The 26,637-nt window shown below is 44.5% G+C and overlaps 1 protein-coding gene across 1 annotated transcript; it reads left to right on the top strand.

Moving 5' to 3' along the window:
• Positions 1 to 6: 6 nt before the first annotated feature.
• On the top strand, positions 7 to 25,362 carry MCM3AP (minichromosome maintenance complex component 3 associated protein; the record flags this gene model as incomplete). The annotated part of the gene is made up of 27 exons (XM_079538949.1): positions 7 to 894; positions 1,649 to 1,727; positions 2,849 to 2,996; positions 3,624 to 3,820; positions 4,874 to 5,013; positions 5,498 to 5,695; positions 5,888 to 6,156; positions 6,737 to 6,899; positions 7,598 to 7,758; positions 9,054 to 9,298; positions 9,982 to 10,172; positions 12,693 to 12,793; positions 14,894 to 15,025; positions 15,598 to 15,711; positions 16,209 to 16,361; positions 17,630 to 17,827; positions 18,063 to 18,131; positions 18,625 to 18,759; positions 19,116 to 19,269; positions 19,723 to 19,981; positions 20,340 to 20,437; positions 21,226 to 21,616; positions 21,789 to 22,043; positions 22,766 to 22,895; positions 23,717 to 23,911; positions 24,561 to 24,711; positions 25,204 to 25,362. 27 exons carry the CDS (start codon positions 7 to 9, stop codon positions 25,360 to 25,362), a joined length of 5,373 nt encoding a protein of 1,790 aa, XP_079395075.1.
• Between the last annotated feature and the right edge of the window lie 1,275 nt (positions 25,363 to 26,637).

The raw sequence follows: 26,637 nt of genomic DNA, 5'->3' as shown, positions 1-26,637 counted from the left end.
GAGGCCATGAACGCCAGCGGTCCGTTCCGCGGCCCTCCCGCCTTCCCGCCGCGCTTCGGCCAGGCCGCCGCGCCGTCCTTCGTCCCCGCGCCGCCCTACGGGCCGGGCCGGGCGGCGGGCAACGCGGGCTTCAGCTTCAAGCCGCCCACCGACCTGGGCGGCCTCCCGGCGCCGAGCGACGCGGCGGGCGGGGCCTTCGCGCCGCCGGAGTTCCGCTTCAAGGCGCCCGACGGCCCGGCCGCCTTCACCTTCTCGCCGCCCTTCGGCTTCGCGCCCGAGGCGGCGGGACACGAGCCGCCGGCGCCCGCCGCCGGCTTCTCTTTCTCGCGGCCCGCCCCGCCGCTCGGCCGCCCCGAGGAGGGCGCCGCGCGGCCGCCGTTGAACGCCGCGGAGGAGGCGGGCGAGGCGGTGCCGAAGGGTCTGAAGCGGAAGGAGGAGCGGGAGCGCTCGCCGCGGCGGACGGCGGCGTCGGGCGGGCGGGTGGCAGCGCCGCCGGAGAAACGCGCCGTGCTGCTGAGTCGGCCCCGCGGCGGGGCCCTGTTCGGCCGCACGCTGCAGGAGGTGCTGCGCAGCCAGGGCCGCGAGCGCGGGGAGCCCGAGCGGGGCGCGGCCGAGGAGCCGGCGGCCGAGGGCCGGGAGATGCCGCACCCGGCGAGGCTCGGGCCGGCGGACGGCGCTCCCGTCGCTCCGGCGCGCAGAGCGAGGGGCGACGATGGCACCGACGGCCTGAGCGGCGCGGCGCCGGGCGAGCTAACGGCCATCCAGTGCAAAAACGTCCCCGACTACCTCAACGACAGGACGGTGCTGGAGAAGCACTTCGGGCAGTTCGTGAAAGTCCGCCGGGTCATGACGCGCAGGAATAAGAAGACGGCCGTCGTCCACTTCTTTGACCACGTAAGTTTTGGGGGCTGGCGGCGAGGGAGCGGGGGTTAACCTGAGTGCCGCAGCCTGGCGTGGGGCCGGGCTGGGTGTTAGGAAGTAACTGTCGTCCGGAAGAGTGGTGGGGCATTGGAACAGGCGGCCTGGGGAGGTGGTGGAGTCACTGCCCTCGGAGGTGTTCGAGAAGAGGGTGATTGAGGCGCCGAGGGACGTGGTCGGTGTGGCACGGTGGGGTGGGCTGACGGTGTGACTGGATGATCTTAGGAGTCTTTTACAGCCTTTGTGATTCTGTGATTAGTGCGCAGTTGAACTCCAAATGCGGTAGCGTCAAGGGCAACACTATCTTTGCAGGGTGATCCGCTTGTTGGGAATGTTGCTGCTTTGGTGAGGCCTGTAGTTCCGTGTGTTCTGCAGTCTCTTAGAAAAGTAATGTGTTGTGGAACACACCCAGCCCTGCCAGTTGCATGGATGTCTCAGGCAGGAGGTTGTGAAGCACTGGCACAGGTTGACCAAGGAGGTGGTCCATGCCCCATCCCTGGAGACATTCAAGGTCAGGTTTGACTGGGCTCTGAGCACCTGATTGAGCTGTGGGTGTCCCTTTTCATTGTAAGGGAAATGAACTAGATGGCCTTTAAAGGTCCTTTCCAACTCAAATGATTCTAGGCTAAAAGGCAGCGGCTAGAGGTCTGAGTGTTGGTACATGTTTCTCCAGCAGAAGCTGTCCTTCCTTGTGCTAACAGCTCTTGAGTTCCGCTTTGTTTTCTTTCAGGCCTCTGCAGCCCTCGCCAAAAAAAAGGCAAAAGAATTGCACAAAGACATAGTGACATTTTGGCAGAAGAAGAAAACAAGTAAGTCTTGTGTTTCTTGATGTGATGAGCAGGTGATGCGTGGTACAGTGGGTAATGGCACAGATACTGGGGAGAGAGGGAGGATATTTTAAAGCATGTAGTTGCATACAGAATTATTTCTCTGCCTTCACAAAATGAGAATAGCTCCCAGGAAGCCTAGTAGCCAGGAAGGGGGCTATCCCCAGCCCTCTGCTTGAGATTCAGGCAAAAGGAGATGCTGGTGTTGGCTATTCATCTCCCCAGGTGAGTATTTGAATTGCCAAGTGCTTCCCTTTAATTTTATGAATCAGAGTTTGTAGCTCTAAGTTCCTGGCTTGAAGATATGTTTCCGAATGAGTGAATGGCTTGCCACAGCTTTGACCAACCCAGGAACTTAGTTTCACAGCAAGAGAGCAGCTGTAGAGTTGTTTTCTTGAGAAGAAATATCTCAAAGCAACAGCTGTAAGGATGCTTTTGTCATGTTATTTTGGCATTAAAGTCTACAGAAACCTGGATGGCAGTATTCTATAGTAACTAATCTGAGAGAGTGTGAGAAATCCAGCTGGCTGAGAATTTGTTCTTTTTCTTTTCGACTTAACTCTTGAAGAGGCATGTCAACCCCAGCCTGAGCTTGGGATGTGTGAATTGTTCAAGTACCTCAGGAGCACTGAAAATGTTGTGACAGTCGTAGTTTTTGTTGGTAAAACAGATTAAATACCAGGTGTTCTGTTTTTTGTGGTTTTGCATCAGTTTGTCACTGAGCAAGGCTGAACCAGGCCACCGGGTAGTGAGCTGTGAGTTTTGAGTTATAACCCAAATTCAAAAGAACTAAAATTTGATGCCCAGTCTTCATTTACTGGCAATGTGCTGAGTAATTGCATTTACTGCTTAGCAGTGTTTTATTCAAGAATGCTTTTTCTTTATGGAACTCTAAAGCTAACCAGAAATTAGTGGGCGTCATTGGTGCAACTTCCAGTGCAGGCTGTCCTATTAGTGTTGTGTGCATCCATGAGGTTGTAACTGGAATAATATTATCAGAAAATAAAGCCAATTACTCACTACACCACTGGGGAGTTGAGGCAAAAAGCTGTTGGGAAAATTATTTGCTGAGTACCTATCTTGATGTTTATATGTCACTTTAGGCCCAGCAAAAAGAGAATTTTCATCCAAGGAGAAGAAAGCAAGTGAAGAGGAAGGAAGGCAAAGCAGTGAAGAGCAAAACTACCAGCATTCCCCTCTTCGAAAACCTTTAATAAGATCTTCTGCCAGCGCTGCAATGCCTGGTAGAAGGTTTGTACGAGTGTTCTCTAAGAATCTGTCAGGATGGATGGGCAAAAGTGATCAGTGTGTGCTGAGTAGTGATGTTCTTAGCAAGAGAGCGTGCTTCTTCTATCTGCTGGCACACATTCATTTTAAACATGTGGCTTTTTGGCTGAATTGGAGTTACAAATCTCACATTTTGTCAGATGCTTCTGAATGCATATTAAGGCTTTTTATTTCTTCAGTCTTTTTTTTTTAAAGTGTTTTTGTTTGTTCATTTTTTACAACATGAGAAACAGCTATAACAGTGAGGCATGAGAAAATGGTGAAAAACAGTGCAAAGCTCTCGTAAGGCCAAGCAGTGACTGACTGTGTTGGGTGGTCTTGGTTAAACTGGTTTCTGAAGTGAGTGGTTTCATTCGTTGACAAAAACGGATCTGTGGAATTAGTCCTCTTTTCAGAGAAGCTATGAGTTAGATCGTTGTATTTTTGTACTTAGAGAGTGGGCTTTATGCAAGAGACCTGCTTTATGCCAGGTGCTGAAGCTGCAGGCTTTTTTTGTACCTTCTTCTGTAGCACCTTAATGGTTTGCCTAGTTGGACAGTGATTATTTGGTGTGTGTTGTCATGCACTTACAAGTAATATGCTTGGTTTTAGCTCTCCAGCAAAGAAGCCTGGTCTTCGAAAGGCTCTGCAGTTTGAAGTAGATCTGTTTGATTCTGGTTCTGAAGGACAGAACTCAGAAGCCATGGGAGCTTCGTTGTCATCTCTGAGTAACCTGGTAGGATTAGTGGCAGAGACGTCTGAAGAAAGATACCGTCTTTTGGACCAAAGAGACAAAATCATGCGACAAGGTACTGTTCTTATTCTTGTGTTCTTACCCTTCACACCTTTATGTTGGGGTAGATTGTTGTATACACTCATTTCTTGTAGAGCAACAAAATCTGTGTGTTTTATTGCACACATATATTTATGTATGATGAATAGCAAATTGTTCATCTTTGAATGAATTCCTGAGTATTTTTGAGTGTATTTTGACAGTGTTGTATTGGCACAAAACATAAACATATTACTAACGGGTAGAAAATTAGGAGGGACAAGGACTTATTTGCCTTCTGTGTTCAGCAGTCCTCATCAGTTACAAGGTCAATTAAGCCACCCCAAGTAACTGCCATCATGCGTACCTGGCTTGTAAAACACGGGGTCATGGTTTTCTTGATCCTGGGGGATGCCACATAGGGCAGTTTTCATCTCTGCAGGTTCTTTCCAAGAAAGCTGACCAAAGGCTCGCAGCATTTCTCTAAAAGGACACTATTAAGTAAAGCTGGTCATTATTTCAGGAAATATTTGCTTGTTTCACTATTCTGATTTGTAAATTATTTCATCCTATTCCTGTTCTTTCAAAGCTGATTTTATTAAGATTTTGTTTTTTAAAATCAGCAAACATTTGTTCTTACTTGGCATGGAATTAGTGGTGCTTGGTTAGAAGGCAAAACAGGATAGGCTTTTGGGATATAAAGCATCAGGTGTCCCTTACGGACTCACATTTTCAGCAAGAGTCTCGATATCCATGGGACAGTATGAGAAGCTTCTCCAGAGGAGCAGTGCAGACCTGGGACAGTGCAGGTCCTAGCACAGGGATACTCCATCCTTGTGTATTTCCAGCTGATCCTGCTCCAACGGGAGGCTGTTTGGGATCCCCTATGGATCCTGTCACATCAGCTTTTCTGGGAACCCGTACCTTTGTCAGAGTGCTTCTTGACATCCATCCATTGCCCAGTGTTCAGACTGCAGCTGAGGCAGATGCTGCTGTGGGCTGCACATTAAGAAATAGCTTGTCATGAAAACAAAAGGACAGATGCTTAATGTTACACTTTCGTTTTTTTTGTTTTTTTTTTTATTTTTAGCTCGAATAAAAAGGACTGATCTTGGAAAAGCAAAAACTATTGTTGGCACTTGTCCAGACATGTGCCCTGAAAAGGAGCGGTATATGAGAGAGACAAGAAACCAGCTTAGCATCTTTGAGTTGCTGCTAGGATCTGACAAGGTATGAGCCCTCTGTAAGCTGGAGTTTGCTGTTCCCACCTCATCCGTTCATTTACTCCTTACATAAAGCTGTCCTTGTTGTTTAGCTGATTACAAGGTTAGTTCTAGTGGTGAATTTTGTGAGCCGTTTCCTTAACCTGTCTTTAGTGGTTGTAAAACAAGAGTGCTAGGCAATTGCTGTTTAACTGGTACAGTAACCTTTTCTGTTTAGTTCCAGACAGCTTTTAGATTGGTAGTTGTGGTAGTGGCGTAGAGGTCCTGAAGGTGATGAGTTAAAGATTGCCAAGTCAGCTGCTGTTGTAAAATAAAATGTATTTGCTGTGGTAGCAGAACCAACATGGGCTGTTGGTGTCAACTCTGGAAACTCAGACTACTCTGCCTTAGTAGTCTGCTCCTTGCTAAAGTAAATTCATGCATGTGATGAAATTCTTCTGAAGGATTAAAAAAGGCCCCTTGCTTTCAGTTCTTTTCTCTGCTTCTTGCAGGTAAATCATGCAGCAGCAATCAAGGAATATAGCAGGTCTTCAGCAGACCAGGAGGAACCTTTGCCACATGAATTGAGACCCTCTGAAGTGTTGAGCATGACCATGGACTATTTAGTGACAAACATTATGGACCAAGGAGAAGGAAACTACCGAGAGTGGTATGACTTTGTCTGGAACAGAACTCGGGGAATAAGAAAGGTAAGCACTAGTGGATGGAAATGTTTGATGATAGAAAATAGTCACATAACGTTGTAAAACGTGAAGAAAAAGCAGTAGTTGAAAGCTGACGCAGAGCACAGTCAAAATGAGTCTTCTGAAGGTAGCATTAAATGACTACTTTTCAGCTTTAGCTTGAAATGAATTTAATGATTTGTTAATTGTCCTGGTTAGGATATAACCCAGCAGCATCTCTGCAACCCGCTGATGGTGTCTCTGATTGAGAAGTGCACTCGCTTTCACATCCATTGTGCTCACCACCTGTGTGAAGAGCCCATGTCCTCCTTTGATGCCAAAATCAACAATGAGAACATGACAAAATGCTTACAGAGCTTGAAGGAGATGTATCAGGACCTGGCCAACAAAGGAATTTACTGCAAGAGTGAAGCAGAGTTCAGAGGTTACAGTGTTTTGCTGAATCTCAACAAGGGTGATATTCTCAGGTGGGAATGACAAATATCACTAGGTTTCTCTTGCATTTGGGTAGAAATTAGAATTAAGTCCAGGCAAGTTGCACAGGAAATGATGACTTTCAATCTGCTTTGCCAAAGCAAAGCTGTAGTATGCTGTTGTAATGTTACTGTAATTTTTGATAGGTCAGTATGCTGTTGTAATGTTACTGTAATTTTTGATAGGTCAGTAGAAGTATCTCTTTTTTTTTTTTTTTTTTTTTTAAAAGGAAAGAAAAAGGTAACTATGCAATCTTAACAGCTTTGTCCCCAGTAGTATCAAGGAAAATACATTTTGTAGACAATGTTATACTCTGCTTTTCAGTTCACCCTCCCAGTTGCCTTCTTTTCTAGAAGTTGAAGTGAAGTACCTAATAAATAACATACTAATTATATGAGTATAATTAAAAAATGAGTGAATACTGCAGCAAATTTAGCTCATACCTATTGGTAACTTGGAATTACAGTTAGGATCCTTAAGTGAGATATACAGCTTCCATTGTGTTACAAGTTGCTGTCCAGCTGGGATTGTTAATATAGTGCCAAAGGTTTGTCTCTGTTTTTGTCTCCGCAGAGAAGTGCAGCAGTTTCATCCAGAGGTTAGAAACTCCCCTGAAGTTAGATTTGCAGTTCAAGCTTTTGCTGCACTAAACAGCAACAACTTTGTGAGGTTTTTCAAATTAGTGCAGGCAGCTTCCTATCTGAATGCCTGTCTCTTACATTGTTATTTCAACCAGGTGAGAAAAAGAAAATGGGTGTATGTGTGCATGTATGTCTGTAGTTAACTTGTAAAGCTGTCTGGGTCTTCTGCAAGGAAATTATTTTAGGAAAAAAAACACAGTTTTTTTGGACATTTTATAAGCCTTTTGAAAAAATTACATGAGTTTTCTACCTGGTTATAAAAGGCAAATACTACCTGTGCTTCCAGAAGCCCTTGTGAGTTTTTTCTCCTGCACAAGACTTGCAAGGGGACATGCTCAAAATGAGCAGCATAGAAGAGGAATGGAAACTGGAAAGCAGTGCACAGCACTTAAAGCTAAATCTAAATAATTATTTATGTGAATGCTTGATAACATAGAGTTTAAGTTCAAGGAGGGAAGGTTTAGATTGGATATCAGGGAGAAGATCTTAACAGAGAGAGTGGTGAGGTGCTGGAATAGCTGTGCAGAGAGGCTGTGGATGCCCCGTCTCTGGAGGTGTTTAGGGCCAGCTTGGATGGGACCCTGGGCAGCCAGGTCTAGTACCAGAGCTGGAGGTTGGTGGCCCTGCCTGTGGCAGGGGGGGTGGAACTCAGTGATCCTTTGCATTCATTCTGACCCAAGCCGTTCTGTGATTCTATGATAACAAAGTGCTGCTTTGTTTTAAAGACAGTTTTTGTGTTTGGAGGTTACTTAGTAGTTTAAAGATATGACTCCTGTTTTTATTGTACCCTCAGATTCGTAAAGATGCGCTCAAGTCTCTCAATATTGCCTACACTGTGAGCACCCAAAGATGTACAGTGTTTCCCTTGGATCACCTGGTCCGTATGCTACTATTCAAAGACTGTGAGGAAGCAACTGATTTTATAAGTTACTATGGCCTGAGTGTATCTGATAAGTAAGTGTAAAGAAGAAGGAGAATCTTCCCACTCCCTGGAAACGTTCCAGGCCAGGCTGGATGGGGCTTTGAGCAACCTGGTCCCGAGGGAGGCGTCCCTGCCTGTAGCGGGGGTTGGAACTAGATGGTTTTAAAGGTCCCTTCCTGCCCAAACCATTCTGTACTTCTGTGTGTCTGAAAGCATCTGCTGGGGTTAGGCCAATGTTGGACAAAGGATTTGCATGGATGGGCCACTCCTGGACTTTGCAGTAAGAAAAACAGGCATACGTGTGTAAGCAAAGTACTGGAATAATGGCTGGCATAAACTGTGCTGTTTGTTCTGCTGTAATTATGAAAAGTTCCTTAATTTTATCTCTCTCCCTGAAGAAATGGGTTTTGTATCCCCGTAATTACTGTGGTTTCCCACTGAAGTGGTGTGGCCTTTATGGTGGTTTTCTTTGTTGTTGTTTTGTGTTTGATTGTTTGGCTTTTTTTTTTTTTTTTTTTTTTTTTTTTTAGTTTTGATTTTCTTTTTGGACCCATGCATCACCTTTTTTGATGAAGGGTTTCAAGGACACAAAATTACTTCCAGCTTCTAAGCTGTAAAAGTGGGAAAGACATTTCCTTCAAAAAAGGACTGTGTATTAAGCTTGGTCTCCATTTGGCTCAAGGGACTTCCTCCCTGAAATGAGATCTGGATAACTCAACCAAAGAAAACTTTTATTTTAGCTTCTTACCTTGCAGTTGTATTTCATGAAGTTGTAGCTTTGCAGGAAGTGAGAATACAAATACTCTGAAAAAACTGGCCTTATGATTCATGCAGGGCAGGATGAAACTGAGTAGCACAAACAGAGCTTTAGAAAGAAAGAGAGTATGAGCATGGCAGTTAGTGCTCTATTTTCTATTAATATTTGGCTTGGGAATAGTGAGTGAGTAAAACTGAAGGGTGCCAAGATTAGAAGAAGACTACAGGTTTTAAAATGGCTTCTGTAGATGTTCTGGCATCTGCTGTGTGGAAGGTAGCTGATGTAAATACACAGTTAATAAAGATTAACAGGAGATTTGCCAGAATTGTCCGTGCTGGTGCCTGGAAATGTCAGTGGTCCGTGTCCTCTGCCTGGGTGAAAAGCTGTGGGGGCAGCGCTCTTGCCTTCCCAGCTTTGGTTACAGCCATTGATTGATGTCCAGGCGCTGGGGAGCAATCTTGAGTGCCTTGTATCTGTCTCACTTTGCCCCACTAAGCTGTCCAGGTGGAAACGTGTAGGTTACTGGGACTTGGAGTGTGAACTCTTCTGACTCTGTTTTTTTCCCCCCAGTACTTATGTGGAGCTGAATCGCTCTGCTTTTTTGGAGCCTGATGGATTACCCAAACCTCGTAAATCACTGTTTGTCAGTCAGAAGCTGACAGTCTCAGTTGGGGAAGTTGTAAACGGCAGGCCACTGCCACCGGTGCCTCACCATGTGCCTGTGTCTAGCTTCAATGGACAGAGCAAATATATTGGTGGAATTGCTGCTGGAGATCAAGCTGGTAGTAACCAAAAATCAAGTATGGAAGCAGCAGGTAAGAGTAAGCGTGCATTTTAGGTACTGCTCAGGAGCACTGTTGTTTTGTTTTACAAAGCAGAAGTTGTTCATTGCTCATATGAGTTGAAATTGCATGAAAATTTGGGTGTAATGAAAGTACATTTTGATTTAAAAGTGCTTACATGTGTGTGAAAACTAAGAAAACATCATGATTAATAAATAGAAAACACACTGATGGAAATGAGCTTTGTTTTTACCAGTGTATGTGAAATTGCTATGTATTATTTATTTCAGATGGCCAGCTTCTCTTTACACCTTTTGTGTAGTTTGTTCCCACTCTGCAAATAATCGTTTTCTCTTTCAGGCTGAATTTTTACTTCATTTGTGTTGAAAACACAGATGCTTCTACTTTATAAAATAGGCAGATGTTTAGATGCTAGTTGGCGTGCTTTTCCTGAAACTATTACATTGGAGATGTATACACTTGATGTTGGAAGTAATGTCCATTAATATTTGAGTATTTTATAAAACATTCATGTTATAGAAATTGATTTGCTACCTATATATTCAAGGTAGCAAGTCTCCACTGTGGGTACCTAATGGGACTTACCAGAACGGCTTGCTTTGCAAGATACCAAGCAACAACAATAGTTTAGCTTCTATTTGTGACTGAATGGATTTCCTTTATTTTCTCTTTTTCTGCTGACTCACCTGCCAAAGAAGGAAGAGTGGAAAGCAAAGGTGTGGATTTAGATGTCCCAGCAGTAAGAGTCCAAACACCAGCTCATCTTCTGCCCTCACTTTTACCTCGTCCTCTCATGTCAGCACTGCCTCCTGCACAGACAATTTCCCAATCTGCTGCACAGCCTGATGCTCTTCCTTCAAAGCCTCAGCCAGTGTACACAGACACGGTAAGGAAATCCAAAATTCATAGAGTCATAGAATCGCCTGGGTTGAAAAGGACCACAGTGATCATCTAGTCTCAACCTGCCTACCACAGGCAGGTTTGCCAACCAGCAGCCCAGGCTGCCCAGAGCCACATCCAGCCTGGGCCTTGAATGCCTCCAGGGATGGGGCATCCACAGCCTCCTTTGGCAACCTGTTCCAGTGCATCACCCACCGCCCTCTGTGTGAAAGACTTCCTCCTAATATCTTACCTGAACCTCCCCTGTCTCTGTTTAAAACCATTCCCCTTTATCCTATTGCTATCCACCCTCGTTCTGGATATTCCTCCTCCAGTTCATACGCTCCTTTCAAGTACTGGAAGGCCACCATGAGGTCTCCCCGCAGCTTCTCTTCTCCAAGCTAAACAAGCCCAGTTCCCTCAACCTTTCCTCACAGCAGAGCTGCTCCAGCCCTCTGCTCATCTCAGTGCCTCCTCTGGACCTGCTCCAAGAGCTCCACGTCCTTCCTGTGCTGGGGGCCCCAGGCCTGGATGCAGCGCTGCAGTTGGGGCCTCACAAGAGCCGAGCAGAGGGGGACGATTGCCTCCCTCTCCTGCTGGCCGCCCCTTTTTTAATGCAGCCCAGAACACAGCTGGCCTTCCAGGCTGCAGGTGCACACTGCTGCCTCGTGTCCAGCTTCTCGTCTACCAGGACCCCCAAGTCCTTCTCCGCAGGGATGCTCTCAAGGAGATCTTCCCCCAGTCTGTATCAATACCTGGGATTTCCCCGACCCAGTGGAGCACCTTGCACTTGGCTTTGTTGAACCTCATTTGGTTTTCATGGGCCCACTTCTCCAGCCTGTCCAGGTCCCTCTGGATGGCTTCCCTTCCTTCCAGTGTATCGACTGCACCACCCATCTTGGTGTCATCACAAACTTGCTGAGGATGCACTTGATGCCATCGTTTGCCATTGATGAAGATGTTGAAGAGCACCAGTCCCAAGACCAATCCGAGGGACACCACTGGTGACCAGCCTCCACCCTGACACAGAACCACTGATCACAGCCCTTTGGCTGCGTCCAGACAACCAATTCCTAATCCATCCAACAGTCCATCCTTCAAATCCTCACCTCTCCAATTTAGAGAGAAGGATATGGTGAGGGACCATGTCAAAGGCCTTGCAGAAGTCCAGGTAGATGAGATCCACCACTCTTCCTCTGTCCACTGATGCTGTCCTTTTATCATAGAAGTCCACCAGATTGTTCAGGCAAGATCTGCCATTGGTGAAAATATGCTGGATGTCTCAGATCACCTCTTCGTCTCATATGTGCCTTAACAAAGCTTCTGGGAGGATCTGCTCCATGATCTTCCCAGGCACAGAGGTGAGGCTCACTGGCCTGTAGTTCCCCAGGTCTTCCTTTCTCCCTTTCTTAAAAATGGGAGTAACGTTTCCCTTTTTCCAGTCACCAGGGACTTCACCAGACAGCCTTGACTTTTCAAATATGATGGAGAGTGTCTTGGCAACCACATCAGCCATCTCTTTCAGAATCCTGGGACGGATATCATTCAGCCCTATGGACTTACGTACATTCAGTTTCATGAGGCAGTCTCGGACTTGTTCTACTGTTACAGTGGGATGGAATCTGCTCCTCTCACCCACACTGGGTGAGAGTGTGGACCCTTGGCTTCAGGGTCCTGGCAGACATGGGAAAGAGCCTGACCATCAGTGAAGACCGAGGCAAAGCACTTACTGAGCACCTCGGCTTTTTCCATGTTTGAGGGGCCTGTTCTCTGTCCTCATTTATCAGAGGGGGAATGTTCTCCTTGGCCTTTCTCCTCCTGCTAATGTACCTGAAGAACCCCTTGTTATCTTTCAAATCCCTTGTCAAGTTCAGCTCTATCTGTGCATTGTCTTTCCTAATCTTATTTCTACACATGCAGACAACGTCCCTATATTCTTCCCAGGCTACACAACCCTGCTTCCACTTCGTGTACATTTCCCTCTTTTCCCCCAGTTTAAGCTGCAGGTCCTTGCTCAGCCATGCTGGTTGCCTGCCTCCTCTGCTCAATTTCTTCTGCTGGGGGATTGAGAGCTCTTGCGTTCAATCAATCCATCAGTTATGATGGAGTATTTGGGAAAACTGTGTAAAGTATAATAAAAAGCAACTGAGATCTTACAGATCGTTGTTCAGAACCTTCACATAATTCAGAGGGGACGCTGCTTGGTTGCTTTTGTTTCTGGGCTGTTACTGCATGGCTCTTAAAATAAATGTAGAGTTTCCGGGCTGTTGTACTTCATGACCTTAGTTTGGTGTGTAAGTAGAAATAAGGCGATGTGGTTGCTAATTGCAGTCTCATAAACAAGGCTGGCACATCTCACTCCTGATTCACATCTCACTCCTGATTCACATCTCACTCCTGATTCACATCTCACTCCTGATTCACATCTCACTCCTGATTCACACCTCACTCCCGATTCATGTGTGCACTCAGGCTGTCTTGAGCAGGGCTCCAGCTTGCTTCAACTTCTTCCTCTGCTGTGTTGTAGGATATTGCTGAGGTTGTGGATGGGCTCGTGCACGACGTTGTCAAAGGAGAGTGCAGAGAAGTTGGCAGAGCAGGAGCAGATTATGTGACTGCAGCAATCTGGTAAGGAGTGTTCATTGCTGGTATTTCTGAAGTTTATCATCAAAGTTCCAGTTTCCCTTAGTAGCAGTGTGTGTGAAGATAATAAAATTAAGTAAGGCAAGGTCTGTGGTGAAGGAAATCTCACTAATGCAGTCGAGAGAAAAGCAGACGTTTCTTCATAAATCTCTTGGCTTCACACTAGCTTAGCCTAATGAAAGGCTAACTGTAAACGTCTCTGCTAATCTTCATTTGCATGATTAGCACTGGTGCTGCAGCAAATGTGTTGTGGAAGGAACAAGAAAGAGTTAAGTCCAGATCTGGCTGATTCTCTAATTCAAGTAATGCTTCCTCCCAGTGCATTTGATAGGCTCCTGGATGCCCTGGTGGGAAGGAGCATATATATGTCTGTGGTTCAGTCTCCTGTTCTCAGTGAATTGGTTGTCCATACTAGATCAGATGAGCCCAGATTCGGGCAAAGTCACCCATAACCTTGTCATTAAGTACCAGCGTTAGACCATGAGATGTAATTGATATTTCCTGGAAAAAAAAATAAGAGAACCATTTCAGTCCTTAGAGAATAGGTCTAAATCTAAGCAACTGGAATTTCCTACTTGCCTACACTGCAGGAGCCCAGATGGACTGATGCACAGTGACAAATCCTACAGAGCATTGACTCCAGTCTTTTGTTGTCCCTCTCAGCTGCCTTTCTCAGACGTGTGTTACACTGCCTTGAGCTTTGTCACAGGCGAGCTGTGCTCCTGTGCTCGCCATCACTATCCCCCAGAAAGCTGCACTTGGGTACCTGCCCTTAAGTGGAGTGGGGTATGCAGCTGCAGTCAGGCTGGAAGGCATTTGGAGTGTCTCCCTCTAAATAAAGGTGTAGGGAGGGAAGATGCCTGATCACTTGCACATGTACACACACCATTCTGTCTGTGCTGCTCAGTCCTGGCAGGTGTGGTTAGCTCCCCCTAGCCCTCGATTCACCAGAATGTGCTTTGTTAATCCAGAGCTGAGTTGCTGAAGTGGAAGTGGGCTTAAAAATTATTTGCTGCAGCTATTTCTCGGCAAAGGCTAGCAAATCCACTGCTTTTACCAATCTGAGAAAACTTCTGTCCCTAACTAGAAATAAAATACTACTACTAATTAAAATCTGAAATGATTAGCTGAAATGAACATGGTAGAGCCTGAGCAAGCAATAAACTGACTGCTATACTGTAGTGAGGTGGTCTTTACTGCATTTGCACTTGGTTATTTTTCTTTATTTAGAGAAAGAAAATATGAAAATTGAGATTTATTCTGACTGTTTCTTATTGTTTATTCGCAATAAAGTTAAAACTAAGTCAAAATCTGAGTCTGTATGGGTATTTTCAATCATCTCCTGTACTGAGACATCTTCATCTTAATGGAAAGTGAAATCTGCATGTGACAAGTTCTTTTTGTTTGTTTGTTTTTTTTTGCTTGGTAGTGGGTAGATGCTGAGGTTATAGAAGTACTGGGTCTTGGTTTTAGCTGAGTTGGAGTTGACTTTGCCTTCAGAGTGTCTGATATGATGCTCTATTCTGGCCTTAGGAGAAAAAACAATGTTGATAACACAGCAGCGTTTTAGTTATTGCTGAGCAGAGCTGTGCAGATCCAAGGGCATCTCAGTTTCTCAGCTTCTTTACTGTTTTACCAGCAAGTGGGCTGGAGTGGGGGTGGGTGCAAAATCAGCTGGGAGAGGACGGAACCAGGGCAGCTGACCCCAGCAAACCAACGAGATGGTCAGTACTGCCTCATGTCGTGCTCAGTCTTAAAACTGGGGTTGAGAAAGAAGGTGGGGTATTTTTTGGCTTCCCAGTTGGCTATGAGGAGAGTGGCTGAGCACTGGTCTGCCTATGGGAGGTGGTGAGTGTTCTTGGTTGTGTTTTCTGTTTTTTTTTTTTTTCCATTTAACAAGTGAAACTGTCTTCAACTCCATTCCACCAGTGTTCTTGGTTATGTTGTCCTCCCCCCTGCCCTAATGCAGGGAGATGAGTGAACAAGTGATGCTTGGCTGGTGGCTGAAGGCATGGGGTGTGGTGCCCTCTCTTTGAGGTTTTGGCTGAAAACTTGCTTTAAAAAGATAATTCTATTTCCACACAGCACCTCAGAGGCCACCATGAAGGAACTGGTGGCTGAAGTGATGGAGGAAGTCCTCCGACAAGTGGCTGTAACCACATTCAATGCAGAAAGGGAGCGTGTGAAGGAGGAAAGGCGCAGAGTGGAGGAAGAGAGGTGAGCTGTTGCTTTTGCCATCTGGCAGGGTGGGCTGCATCTCCTCTTAGGTACTGTAAGGACAGCAGGTACCAACCTAAGTGTTCATGCGTTTACCCAGGCCCTGTGTCTCTGTCAGCTGTTGGTGCTGCTCAGTTTGTGTCATTCGGAGCTGCCCTGGGATCACTCAGGCTGTCACTTCCCTATTCTTGGGAATAGTGTGATCTGCTGGTTAGTATTTTGTTGACCTCCTGGAGCCACTGTGAAAATCATAGATGGGATTGTTTGGGAACTTCTAATCAGCTGGAGCTTCCAGAGAGGGAGGTGCTTCCTGGCCCTGCTGTACACATGAGTTTTTTTCTTTTGAGGGAACTACTTGTCTGTAGCTTACTGAGTAAGAAGTAGCCTAAATGTTACTTACAATTAATGAGACTTGGTTATGTGCAAGCTAATTCTCTCTCTTTTTTTTTTTTTTTTTTTTGGTTTTTTTTTTTTTTTTGAGAAAAAGCAGTGAGCTAACTGTGGGTTATAGGTAGCACATAGGTTACCAAGTGTCAGGCTTGCTTATGTAAATCTCTACTCTGTCCTTCTAGGCAGAGACAGGAAAGAGAGCAGTTAATAAAGCAGTTGAGTCAGTTGGTGAGTATAGAGCTAATGGAAGAAGTAATAAACGAGACTATTCAAGAAGCTTCAGCCAATGAATTAAAGTAAGTATAACATTCTCTATGCTATACTTTGCTGTAGGTGCTTTATAAAAGGCAGTAGTTCATCGGGAAATGCTGGGCTCCTTGCTTGGCTTTCTCTAAGCTCCTCTTCCATTAAGTTAATTTAAAGAGAGGACAAGTGTACTTGACCGTGCAGAATGATATCAGATTGCCTTTGCAGTAGCAGTCCTCCAGGGTGGAGGTTGTAGTCTTTCTTGTGAACACGGCTGCCTTGTGTGCTTACTTTCACTAGAACTTCCTTGCAGCTCAGCTGTGGATTTTCCTCTTGTAGGCTCTTCTTTGGAAGTCTGTGATCAGTGTAAAATTTGAATGACTTTGGATTTGACTGCAGGCCTTATTTAAAATTGCTACAGTGTACAAAGGTGGAAAATCCCTCCTCTTTGCTAGCTGCGTTGGTGATCTTGCCTGTTTGTGTCTTGGCTAGTTGTTTTAGTACCTTCTCTGGCCTTTGCCTCACTAAAAGTTTTGTTTTGCATTAGATGTGCCTTAGAAAGAGACCAGCAAGCCCGCATTGCCCGGTGCTCGGAAGAAGTCTGTGGTCATGTCATGGATCTCTTCTTGGAGGATGAGATTTTCCAGATTGCAAAAGAAACCATTCAGGAGCTCCAGTGTTTCTGTAAATATTTGCAGAGGTGAGTTGCCATCCTGTGACAGAAATACTTCTCTCAGGAGCATGGACAAGGACTGGCTAATAGGGCTTAAAAAGCAACTGTCAGGCTTTTTCAGATGGCTTCTGCTATCTAGTTGGCTCCACAGTAAAGGTAGGCTTATTTCCCAATTACCAGTCTCTAATGTTGCTCAGTTATGTATAGGGAGGGGAACGCACCTTCTTAGGGTCAAGTAATGATCTTGGCATGAAGATGCAGTTTCATTAATTCTAGAAATGTGTTATAATTTCCCTTTGGATTCTCTGTATTGGGTGCTTGTTTCTGGGTGTATGCTAAATGCCCAGTAGTTCCTGCGTTGCTCCAAGGCAGAGACTCGTTTCTTCTGTGCTGTGCTACTTCGTACTGCCAGGTGGAGGTGCATTTCAGGTGGTGTTTTTTTTACCACTGAGAGAAAGCAGCAGGCTGTTTTCTTTTCTGAGGAACACCTTCCCTTGCAGAGTTCTTCCTGTCCTGAAATTAAGTTTGGTGTCTCTTCAGGACTGATAGCAGGCATAGCAAAGAGTAAGGAAGAGCTTAAAGCTATCTGGGGGGTGATGAAAATACATGTAGCAGTCAAGATGACTGGGTGATTGGAGTATTGTTATATGTCCCGAAAATACCTGTAAAAACAACTCTTTAAAAACAGAGCAAGAAAGAGGCCTTTTTTTTTTTTTTTTTTTTTTTTTTTTTTTTAATTTTAGTAGATGTTGGTGTTTCCAGCAACCTCTTGAGTGTTAAAGAAATTTTAACTGATCATATGTTTAAAAAACAAAAAAAGAAACCCAAAAAGCCAACAAAACCTTTTATATGTGCTGGGAATAAACGTGCTGAAAATGGAGAAGGAAAGCTGCAGTTGATCTTTTGTGTGGGGAGTTCTTGGGTTACAGTTTGGATAGCTAAGCAAGGATGAGATGGAAGAGAGGCAGTCCTGCTTTCATTCTGTGATCTATCTGACCACTGAAAGCGTGGCTTCCTCAGAAGAAAGCTCCTGTCTCCTTTCATTGTTGTGCTTTTTCCTTTTTTTTTTTTTTTTTTTTAATGAAGCACAAAGCAGACTGTTTATGATGCTGAACACGTATGGTTGGCAGGTCTCAGCCAGTGCTGAGCTGTGAGTCCACAGCTCTGTGCAATTGCACCACCTCCACTGGGCAGACTCAGACTGATAGCCTGATCCAATCTGAAGAGCAAAGAGAAGAGCACTGTTGGACTGCAGAAGATTTAATTAACGGGACCTTATTTACTCTCTTCTGAAGGTGGAGGGAGGCAGTGGCAGCTCGAACAAAGCTGAAACGTCAAATGAGGGCATTTCCAGCTGCTCCGTGCTGCATGGATCCGAAAAATAAACTGAAAGCCCTGTCACCCAGTGCTGAGTGGCCTATAACCATGGAGAACTTATGCAAGAGGATTGTGAACATGGGGAATGGAGGAAAGCTGGGAGTCTCTTGCACGAGGTAAGGATATTTAAGACAGCAGATGGCAATCTGAGTTTTGAAAGCAAATTATCTGCTTCCATTGTGAAAGTTAATTGTTTCGCAGTAAAGACTCAAACCTGATGAAATCATTCTTCCACTAACTGCAACTTTCTAAAGCATCTGTAGTATTTCTCAGATCGTAATATTCTCAAACTGTAGCTAAAATTCCTGTATTATACAAAAAAAATTGCAACCCAGGGTCTTTTGTTTTCAGATTGAATTGGCTGAGAAACAAGACAGCACATGAAATCAAAGTTCAGCACTTCTATCAGCAGTTGTTGAGGTTTGTTGGCATTTGATCTTTATTTTCTTTCTACAAAATGTGCAACAAATGCCTTAGAACTTGGGAGTGTCATTGCAGAATGGTAAACCATGCTTCAGTGTTCACTTGCAGCCTTGATTCTGTAACTGTATTTCAGAAGAGAGAACTGGATAGTAAACTCTTGAAAGTGTTGGGCTCTCTGGGCCCATTGCTGTGAGTGTAACCTGAAGAATCTGTGATGTGTGTGTAGATACTTTCTAACAATTATTATTGTTTGCTTATTTATTTACTCCTCCTGCTGGGGTGGATCTGGGCAATGTTAGAAGAGTATGAGCCATAAAGAGGAGTGCAAGGCATTATGAGCCTGGCTCACGGCACAAAGGAATTGATGTTTTTGATGTGCATCAAGGCATTTGTTTTCTTACAACTTATAACTCGTTCTAGACAAGAAAAGCAGCCTTGAGGGTTTTTTTTGTTTTTTTTTTTTTTTTTACCAGTTCTGTCTCTCTTTAAGTGATTTAGCATGGACTCCTCTGGATCTCGCTTCATTGATCGCTGAACATATTCCAATCAAACAAGATCAGGTTTTTTGGAAGGTCCTGTTGGTTTTGCCAAATGATGATGACTATGCAGAGGATGACCCCAACAGGTAAGCATTGATTTCATGGTCTCTTTTTCAAGCATAGTGATGGAATGAAGTAAAGGTAGCACTATGCTGTTCCTGATGTCTACTTTTCTCCTGCCATATCAAACTTCCATTTTTTTTTTCCTTCCAAGTACAATAAAAATAAAGTTAGAATTAACTGCAGTGGTCTGTATCTTCTCCTGCTATTGTTCATTGAATTGCTTTTCCTCACGTTGAAAACAGAAAACCTTTAGTTAGCTAATGGAGAATTTCAGGACATCTGATGGACAATCTCTATGTTAGTTAAGTCGATGCTTAACAAGACTTACAGTGCCACTTAAAAAATAAATAAAATGAAAGCACTTCTTGTTGTTTGCTAGGATATTGATAGAGTGGTTGAAGGCCAAGTTCGTGAAAGACAGAAGCTGGAAGAAAACTGCTTCATGTGAAGAAGTTAGAATTCAAACACTGACATTGTTTAATTCTTCTGGCGTACAAGGGAGCAGAAACATCAAAGTCAGTGTGTGTGTTAAGGTAAGGGAGGGCAGTCTTGTGACACCTGGCAGGCCATAACATGCACAGTCTTTTTAGAGAATGTCACGAGGAAGTTTTTCACACTGTGTCCTGTCTGATGGAGAGAGGTGCCACTGGGGGAGGTTGGTTTTTTTGAAAGGACTAGAGAAAAAAGCGTGGATTTATTTTCTTGTTTCCAGTCCATTGAATAAATGCCTACCTGTATATCGTTTAGCAGTCAGTCCTCAATCCTACCAATTTCTGATGCTGGATCAAGTGCTGCGGTGCACTTCTATGTTCACCTGCATTTATTGGAGACTTCGTTCTTATAATTCATTGTCTGAGGTTTTGTAGAGCTCCTGGTAATGAATGTCAAAGCTGAATGCTGGTGAAAATGAGCTGCAGTTTTCATTTTTCAGTTCAGAAAATTGCTCTTTGGCTGCTGTACTGTTGTCATCTTTGTTACTTGTGTAGGTGGTACATGGTGTGCTCTCTGACTGTGAGCTTGATGCATCCAGCACACAAAAAGACTTACTTGGGACCAGTGGTCTCATTCTCCTCCTGCCCCCTCGAGTTAGAAGTGAAGATGTGGCAGAAGAAGATGTTTATTGGCTTTCAGCTTTGCTGCAGTTGAAACAGTTACTTCAGGCCAAACCTTTCCAGCCAACAGTTCCACTTCTGGTTCTAGTCCCCACTCAGGAAGAGGAGGCCACAGAGAAAGAAGTTGAAGAAGGTATACGGTTGTTTTTGGCTTGTAAATGATGTGAATGCTGAGGGCTCTCAGGTCTACGCAGACTCAGATACACAGCCTAGTAAAAGAGGTGAAGTACAGGAACACTTCAGTGCTTTGGTGGAAATCCAGATGCGTTTACACTTGATCAATATGGAAATTGGCAAACTCTTCTTTATTTTCAGCTTTCCTTTGCAGTCAGTATTTGATCCTGAGAGTCAAGGGGAGGGATGGAGAGGGAAACCATGCAGTGAATGTATGCGGATTGTGAGACTGGGTCATAGCAGGGGGTGACCATCTGTTGTCTGTCACTGTATATGAGTTGCTTTTTATTTTTTATCTTTTGTTTTTATTTGCTTAGGTTTAATGCTCCAGGATTTGATTTCAGCCCAGCTTATTTCAGACTACATCATTGTTGAGCTACCAGGTTCTATCAATGACTTAGAAGGCACCAGAAGGGTAAGAACCCTTGCTTGGCTAATCATTAACCTTTCTTCATTATTACTGTAGTGTAAGGAGCAATCATTACATTTTCTGTAGCTTGAGTTGCAGCAGGCTTCTGTAATGGAATATTTTTTCCTGTTAAATTTTCTTTATTGTAGTTTTTGATTGAAAGTCTTTTACCAGTTTCTTTCATGTACCTGAATTTGCTGGAATCAGGTGCTTGTTAACAGCTGTTCCAATGAAGGGCAGAACTAGCCTAAAACTTCTTCCATTATTGGTGACTGCATTCCTTTAACTGACCAAGATTGGCATTTGCTTCACAGATGACGTTTGTTCTTTCTAATAATGAAAATTGCACAAAGTGAAGTACATGGTGCGTGCAAATCCATTCTTGTGTGCCCTGCCTGGTTTGATTAGTGGGGCTGCAGTTGCAGGGTAAGAGAAGAGTGCTGGTGGTGGGTAAGCCTCTTCACCTCATGCTCCCAGTTCTAAAATGCAAAGGTCACTTTGTAGCACTCTTGGCTGATAGGAGGTCACCCTTTCTTGTGTCATCTTCAGTGGTGGATTGAAGGAGGCCTCATGGAAGGAGGGATTGTACAGTACTCTCTGAGACAGCCTCTCCTCATCCTTCAGTTTGACTTGTGCTTGCAAATAATGGCCTGGAGACTGATTAAAAACAATCTACTTGAATTTTGCTATATAGTATCTTACGTAGTGTTCTATCAAACATAAGATTGCAGGGTTGAATCCTCAGTGTCCCTGTGGAGTGCAGTTTCCAACCGCCTGTGCTTTGTGTGTCTTAGATCTCTGCAGCTGTGAGCTGGTTGGTTTCCCAGTGCCCAAACTCCCTTGAGCTCTGCAGTCAGACCCTTCAGGAGTACATCGAGGATGGCATCGATGGCGAATTCGGCAGGCGCTTCTACCATGACTGGAAGGAGAGACGCTTAGCTGGCCTGCCATCTCAGGAGCCTGGGGTCATCATAGAGCTGTACAACAGCGTGCTCCAGTTTCTGTCAGAGGTGGCATCCTCAGAGCATCTTTGTGACTTGTCTTGGCCTGTTACTGAGTTTTCAGAGCCCGGGGGTAACAAGCTGTTGCCCCACATGGATTGGAACGTGCCTGATCACCTAGCTTGGCTAAAAAAGGCTGTGCTGTCCTTTCAGATCCCCTACTTAGATCTGCCTCCATTAGGTGGTACGTACTTATGTAGCAACATCCTCTTAGCTGCTCATTCCTTCTCTGTTGTGCCTGCTCTGTGCTGAGCTGTCAACTTATATCAACTGATTCTCTCACAGATTCTTGCAGTCTGCTTTGGTATTTGTTGTTGTTGTTACTGTTGTTTTGTTTTTTTTTCTCCCTCCTTTAGCTCCTTGGCGTCCTGTTTGCCGAATGATTTTTCAGTATGCATCTCAGATTGCCAGTTCTTCCCATACTCAACCACTGATCCAGTCTCAAGTGGAGAATCTATTGAGAAAAACATACCAGAGGTGGAAAAATGGGCCGTTGGGGAACACTGGTGATGGACCTTCTGTTGATGAGATCCCTTGGGATGATATCCTGGCAACGTGCATTGATCATAAGCTGAGAGACTGGAAACCACCCAAACTGCCTGTTGCACCAGGTATCGTGTGTCTTACAGCAAGGATGACATTTCCTGCACAACTGTGTTTATTAACTTAACAGTGGTGTCTTTATGCAGGGAGTAGCAAAGAGGGAGCTCTGGTCTTGATCTTTACACTGCAGAATGGCACTGTGCTCTACACACTGTTGTGTAGTGTAGAGTATGTATTTATTGTTGATAATCACTTGAGCTTGTGATTAGAATGTTTGTTTCTACGTGGGAACATATAATAAGTCCTTCAAGTCCTGTTCTCCCACTGGGAGAGGGTGTTTAAATTGCCTTTACAAGCCACATCAGCTCAGGTCACCTGAGATGGAAGACTGCTGCTCATAATGAGCACTATGATGGATTAATGAAGTTAGTACCTCAAATTCTGCTTACTTAAAATGTAAAGTGTACACGGTTACTTCTGTGCCCTGTTTGGCTTAGTTCTAGGCAGTCTGCTTTGAAATGGCTCTTTTCCTTGCTGAACACTGAGTTTAGATGCACAAGAATTTTATAAATGAAGATAAAGGAGCATTTTTTTTTTTTTTAAAGTCATTCTCAGTAATGTGGTGTGTTGAACAGTAAATCACTCAAAACAAGCTCCTTTCTGCTTGCAGAGCACAGTGAGAGGTAACTTGAAAAGTATGATGCTGTTTTCCCTCAAATATTTTTAATATTGAACTTATCAGGGAAAAATCTGTACTGATAATAAACAGTAGTTTGGGGTTTGTTTGCAGAGGCAGTAAGTGAAGATGGCCAGATTCGTGTGTATTACTTCAAGGAACATTTAAAGAACTTCACTCTCCCTTTTTCATGGGAACAGGCCAGCCTACGCACACAGGAGGAGATCCGGCAGGGCCACAAGAGGTGAGGGAGCTGCTGGCACTGCCTGTGCAAGCCTACTTGAAAAGCATTGCCTCTTATGCAACCAGAGCTGTTTAATGAACTCCAATGAGGTTACTTAGGGCCTCTGACAAAGCTGCATAGTGCCATGGTGCCGAGAACCAGCATTGACATTTTCTCAGTGTTCTTTTGTACGTCTTCCCAAAGGGATGTACAAGGGATTTGTTGGAAATTAGACTGTAATTAGATGTGATTTTTAGGGTTGCTTCTCTTGAAGAAATGGGGTTGCTTGGAGCAGCTGCTCAAAGTGTTGTAACTGAAGTTCTGCCAAAGAAATCACTGCTGTGGCTTTGGAATTGAACTTGTCCACTAGGTCGATGAAGCATGGAACTAAAATGGTGTGAGGTGTAGGGAAAGACCATAGGGATAAAAATAATTAGCGCCCCGTTTATTTGGTAGTGCCTTATTCTTTGCCTTTTGTTGTGGCCAGGACCTGTTAAACGGTTTGCAAATTCACTTTGTTTGGCAATTGCATATTAACTTTGCAGTGTTTTGAGTTTAAAAAGAGAACTTGTGCTTGAGTTTTGGGGTAAGAGATTTGAGAGCTCTCAAGAGCCTAGCTTGCTTCTCTACCCCCATGCAGATTGGGTGGCTATATTTCATTGGACTGAATCCCAACCCTCTGTCAGTTTCTCTCAAGTCCTGCTTCCCAGTGGTAGTTTGTTAGACTGGGGTAAAAGGAGATCATGTTTTCTAACAGTCACTTACTTCCTGGAATTTCTGTGCTAGTAGGGAAGAATCAACAAACTCATAACATTTTTGGATTTTCTTTCCTCCCATTCCAGGTCAAGGGTAAAATCTCCCGTCTCTTTCAAGAAACCCTGTAGGGTCTCCATGTCAGATCAGTATGGTGCTGGTGTAAGCATTCTGTCAGGGCAAGGAAGGAACATTTCCAGTGCAGATGAACTCACAGCTTCAGCCCAGGACCTCCCAGAGCGCCTGTTAACTCAATTAAAACTGGAGAAAATGGAAAGCAGGAGGTGAGTTACAAGAGCACCATCCTATCCTTGCTGCTCCAGTCCAGGGTTGTTAGCAGTCGTGAACCTGTATGCATTGGAAAGCTGAAGTCCAGCAGTACTAGGAGTGTAGGCTTGTTTCCTGGTCTGTCTCCACTTTCACATCCTCATCAAGCACATCAGTTCAGTGCAGTTCCCTGCTAGTTGTTACTTTTGTTACAGTCCAGCATGATAGAAGTTAGTGGAGCTCTGAGTAATGACTGGAAATTGGTCAATGAAGCCACTAACGTTAAAGCTGCATAGTTATATGTAGTGCTCAGTAGTCTCTGTCCATGGGGTCTGTTAAGTTCACCATGGGAATGTTGGTTTGGTGCTAGTAGCAATGCAGATCTCAAAGTCAAAGAACTGAAGTTCTTGAGATTGGCTCAAGGGTTTCCTCTCTTTTCTCCTTTCTCCATCAGTTGGAAGTCTTCAGTTTGCTCAGGTTGTTTCTGGGCCACGTCTTTCAGCAGTGTATTTTTGTAATAGCAGTGGGTGCTGTCTGCTGGAAATGACTGCTGACTTTGGTTCTTTCTTTCAGACACCTCTGAATTCCCAATTCATGTCTTACCCACTGGTTACAAGAACAAAACCAGGCTGCAGTCTGACTGGTGTTCTTGTCCTTTCTTTTCAGGTTTGAAGAACAGTTGCACCAATATCTAGCTGAGGACATTGAGCCCCTTGGTGACCTTGTGGGCTTTCCTCTCTACCTTCCCCAGTCCCTGATCTCCACTCCAACTCTTGCTGGTCCATTGATCAAGAGTCCCATGTCATCTGTTCAAGAGGTAAGACATGGTGGTACTGAAAACTGGCTCTGAAGAGTATTGTGTGGGTGCCAAACCAGCTGTAATCACAGAAGTTCAGTGGCTGCAACCTTACTGTGCAGTTTTGCATAGGTTTGGGAAATGAAGAATTGAAAAACTGTGCCCTAGTGTACAAACTTCCCAGGGAGGCTCATACTTTCTGTAGACCTGAAATGCTGTTAGAATATATGATGAACTGTTGTCTGCTGCTGGCAGTCGTAATAGTATCCCTTGTAGTGTTGCACAAAGGGAGTCGTGGTGGTGGCTGAGGCTACACCTTTGGCTTTGGGATGGACCCAGGAATGCTGGCTCCAGAAATAGCAGAACATGCTATTTTAACCAGATCTCCTTGGGGGGTTGGAGGTGGCCTCCTTTGTTGTTCTGAAAAGTGGGAGGTCAGTGAATGGAAAGGTCCCACGTTAATGCTAGATAATGCTTCTTTCTCAGTCTCATCTCTCTTTTCCTTCTGACCAGGATGGGAGTGAAGCAAGACTTGAGCTGTCAATGGATGACCGAAGACCTGCACTGTCGGACAGACTGAAGCATTTGCAAAGGCTCCTCAGAGCTAACAGGGAGGGTGAAGTTGCTTCTGAGCTTCACCTCTCTGCCCTGATGGACATGGTGGATATTTGAGCAGAAGTAAAGCACAGGTGTGGATCAAGAGGCTTGGTGAAGAAATCTAGGTCTGGGTGATTCAAAAGAGGAGCTTCTGGGGCACGTTGCAGAAAAAGCAAGTGCCCTGGGAGAAAAGCAAAGCAGACATTGGGTCTGGGCAGCTCTTGTGTGGCTGCCTTGCAGAGATGATGTGCTGGAGCTCACTGTGTTCCTTTGGCTCTCTGCTGAGATTTGGCTGGCCTGGGAACTCCTTTGAAGCTGTCCTGTTTCATGGATGTGGAGACTAGTTGAGTGCTGCTGTAGGAAGCCTTAAATTGATGTGCTGTAGCTTTTCTTCCTACCAACTCTCATGTTGACTGCCTTGGTTTGTGCAGAGTTCTGCTGATGCTCTCCTTGCACCCAGTTTTATCTCCCCTGCCTCTGAAGCTTTGTACCATGCTAAGGAACTCTGTTGCAGAGCCAGTATTTTTTGTTACAACTGGAAGTCAATTTCTATAGGAATAGAAATGCGGATAAGGATACTGCTGCTGGGAGGAGTTAGAGAATCGCTCTGTGGGCAGCATGTGAGTAAATATAACATCACCAGGAGAAAGTATTCACATAGTAAGGACCCTTGGAAGCATCAGAAGGATTGGTCTCCACAGACACGGTCCTCAGGATACAGCCCCAGCTCCCTGCTTCTTGATGCAGATGCTACCTTGCAGCAGCACCTTGGTTTGATATGTTGTTTTGTTGTTTTTTTTGGGTTTTTTTTTTTTTTCTGCTTATAAGTGTGTACAATACCCATTATCAAGTAGTGTTACAACACTTTGCTGTATTTTATTTTATTGAAGTGCTCTATGCAAATTCAGACAGATTTTTGGGCTGCCAGGCCCAAGTTTTGTTATGTTGAGTACATACAGCATTAAAACAAACCTATTACTCTACAGTGTAATTGTCATGCTGGAAAAGCAGGATATTTTCTTCAGTAAATAGCTATGGAAGAAAGATTTGCCTTTTTTTTGGCAGACTACCTACATTCTCCAGTTTCTATAAAGCTGTGGCTTTGAAAATTGAAGACCTCTTGTTTTAAATTTAATATTGGTTACTTGTAAGTAGTGAGAAGATGTAGTCCTGGAGTACTGCAGCCATGAACAAGTAACCTTTCTCTTTTTTTAGTTAAAACAGCAGCAGATGATGCTTCTTGGACAGTCCTGCCTCGTGAAATACAATTATTGCTGCTTGGGCAGTAAACGTTTGTCAGCCAGTCAGAGATCATTGGCCAGATTTGCTTCTAATTTTGTTTGGAATTCA

The sequence above is a fragment of the Tetrao urogallus genome (assembly GCF_951394365.1).
Source record: "Tetrao urogallus genome assembly, chromosome: 8".
Lineage (NCBI taxonomy): Eukaryota > Metazoa > Chordata > Aves > Galliformes > Phasianidae > Tetrao > Tetrao urogallus.
This window is presented reverse-complemented; position numbering and strand designations above follow the sequence as displayed.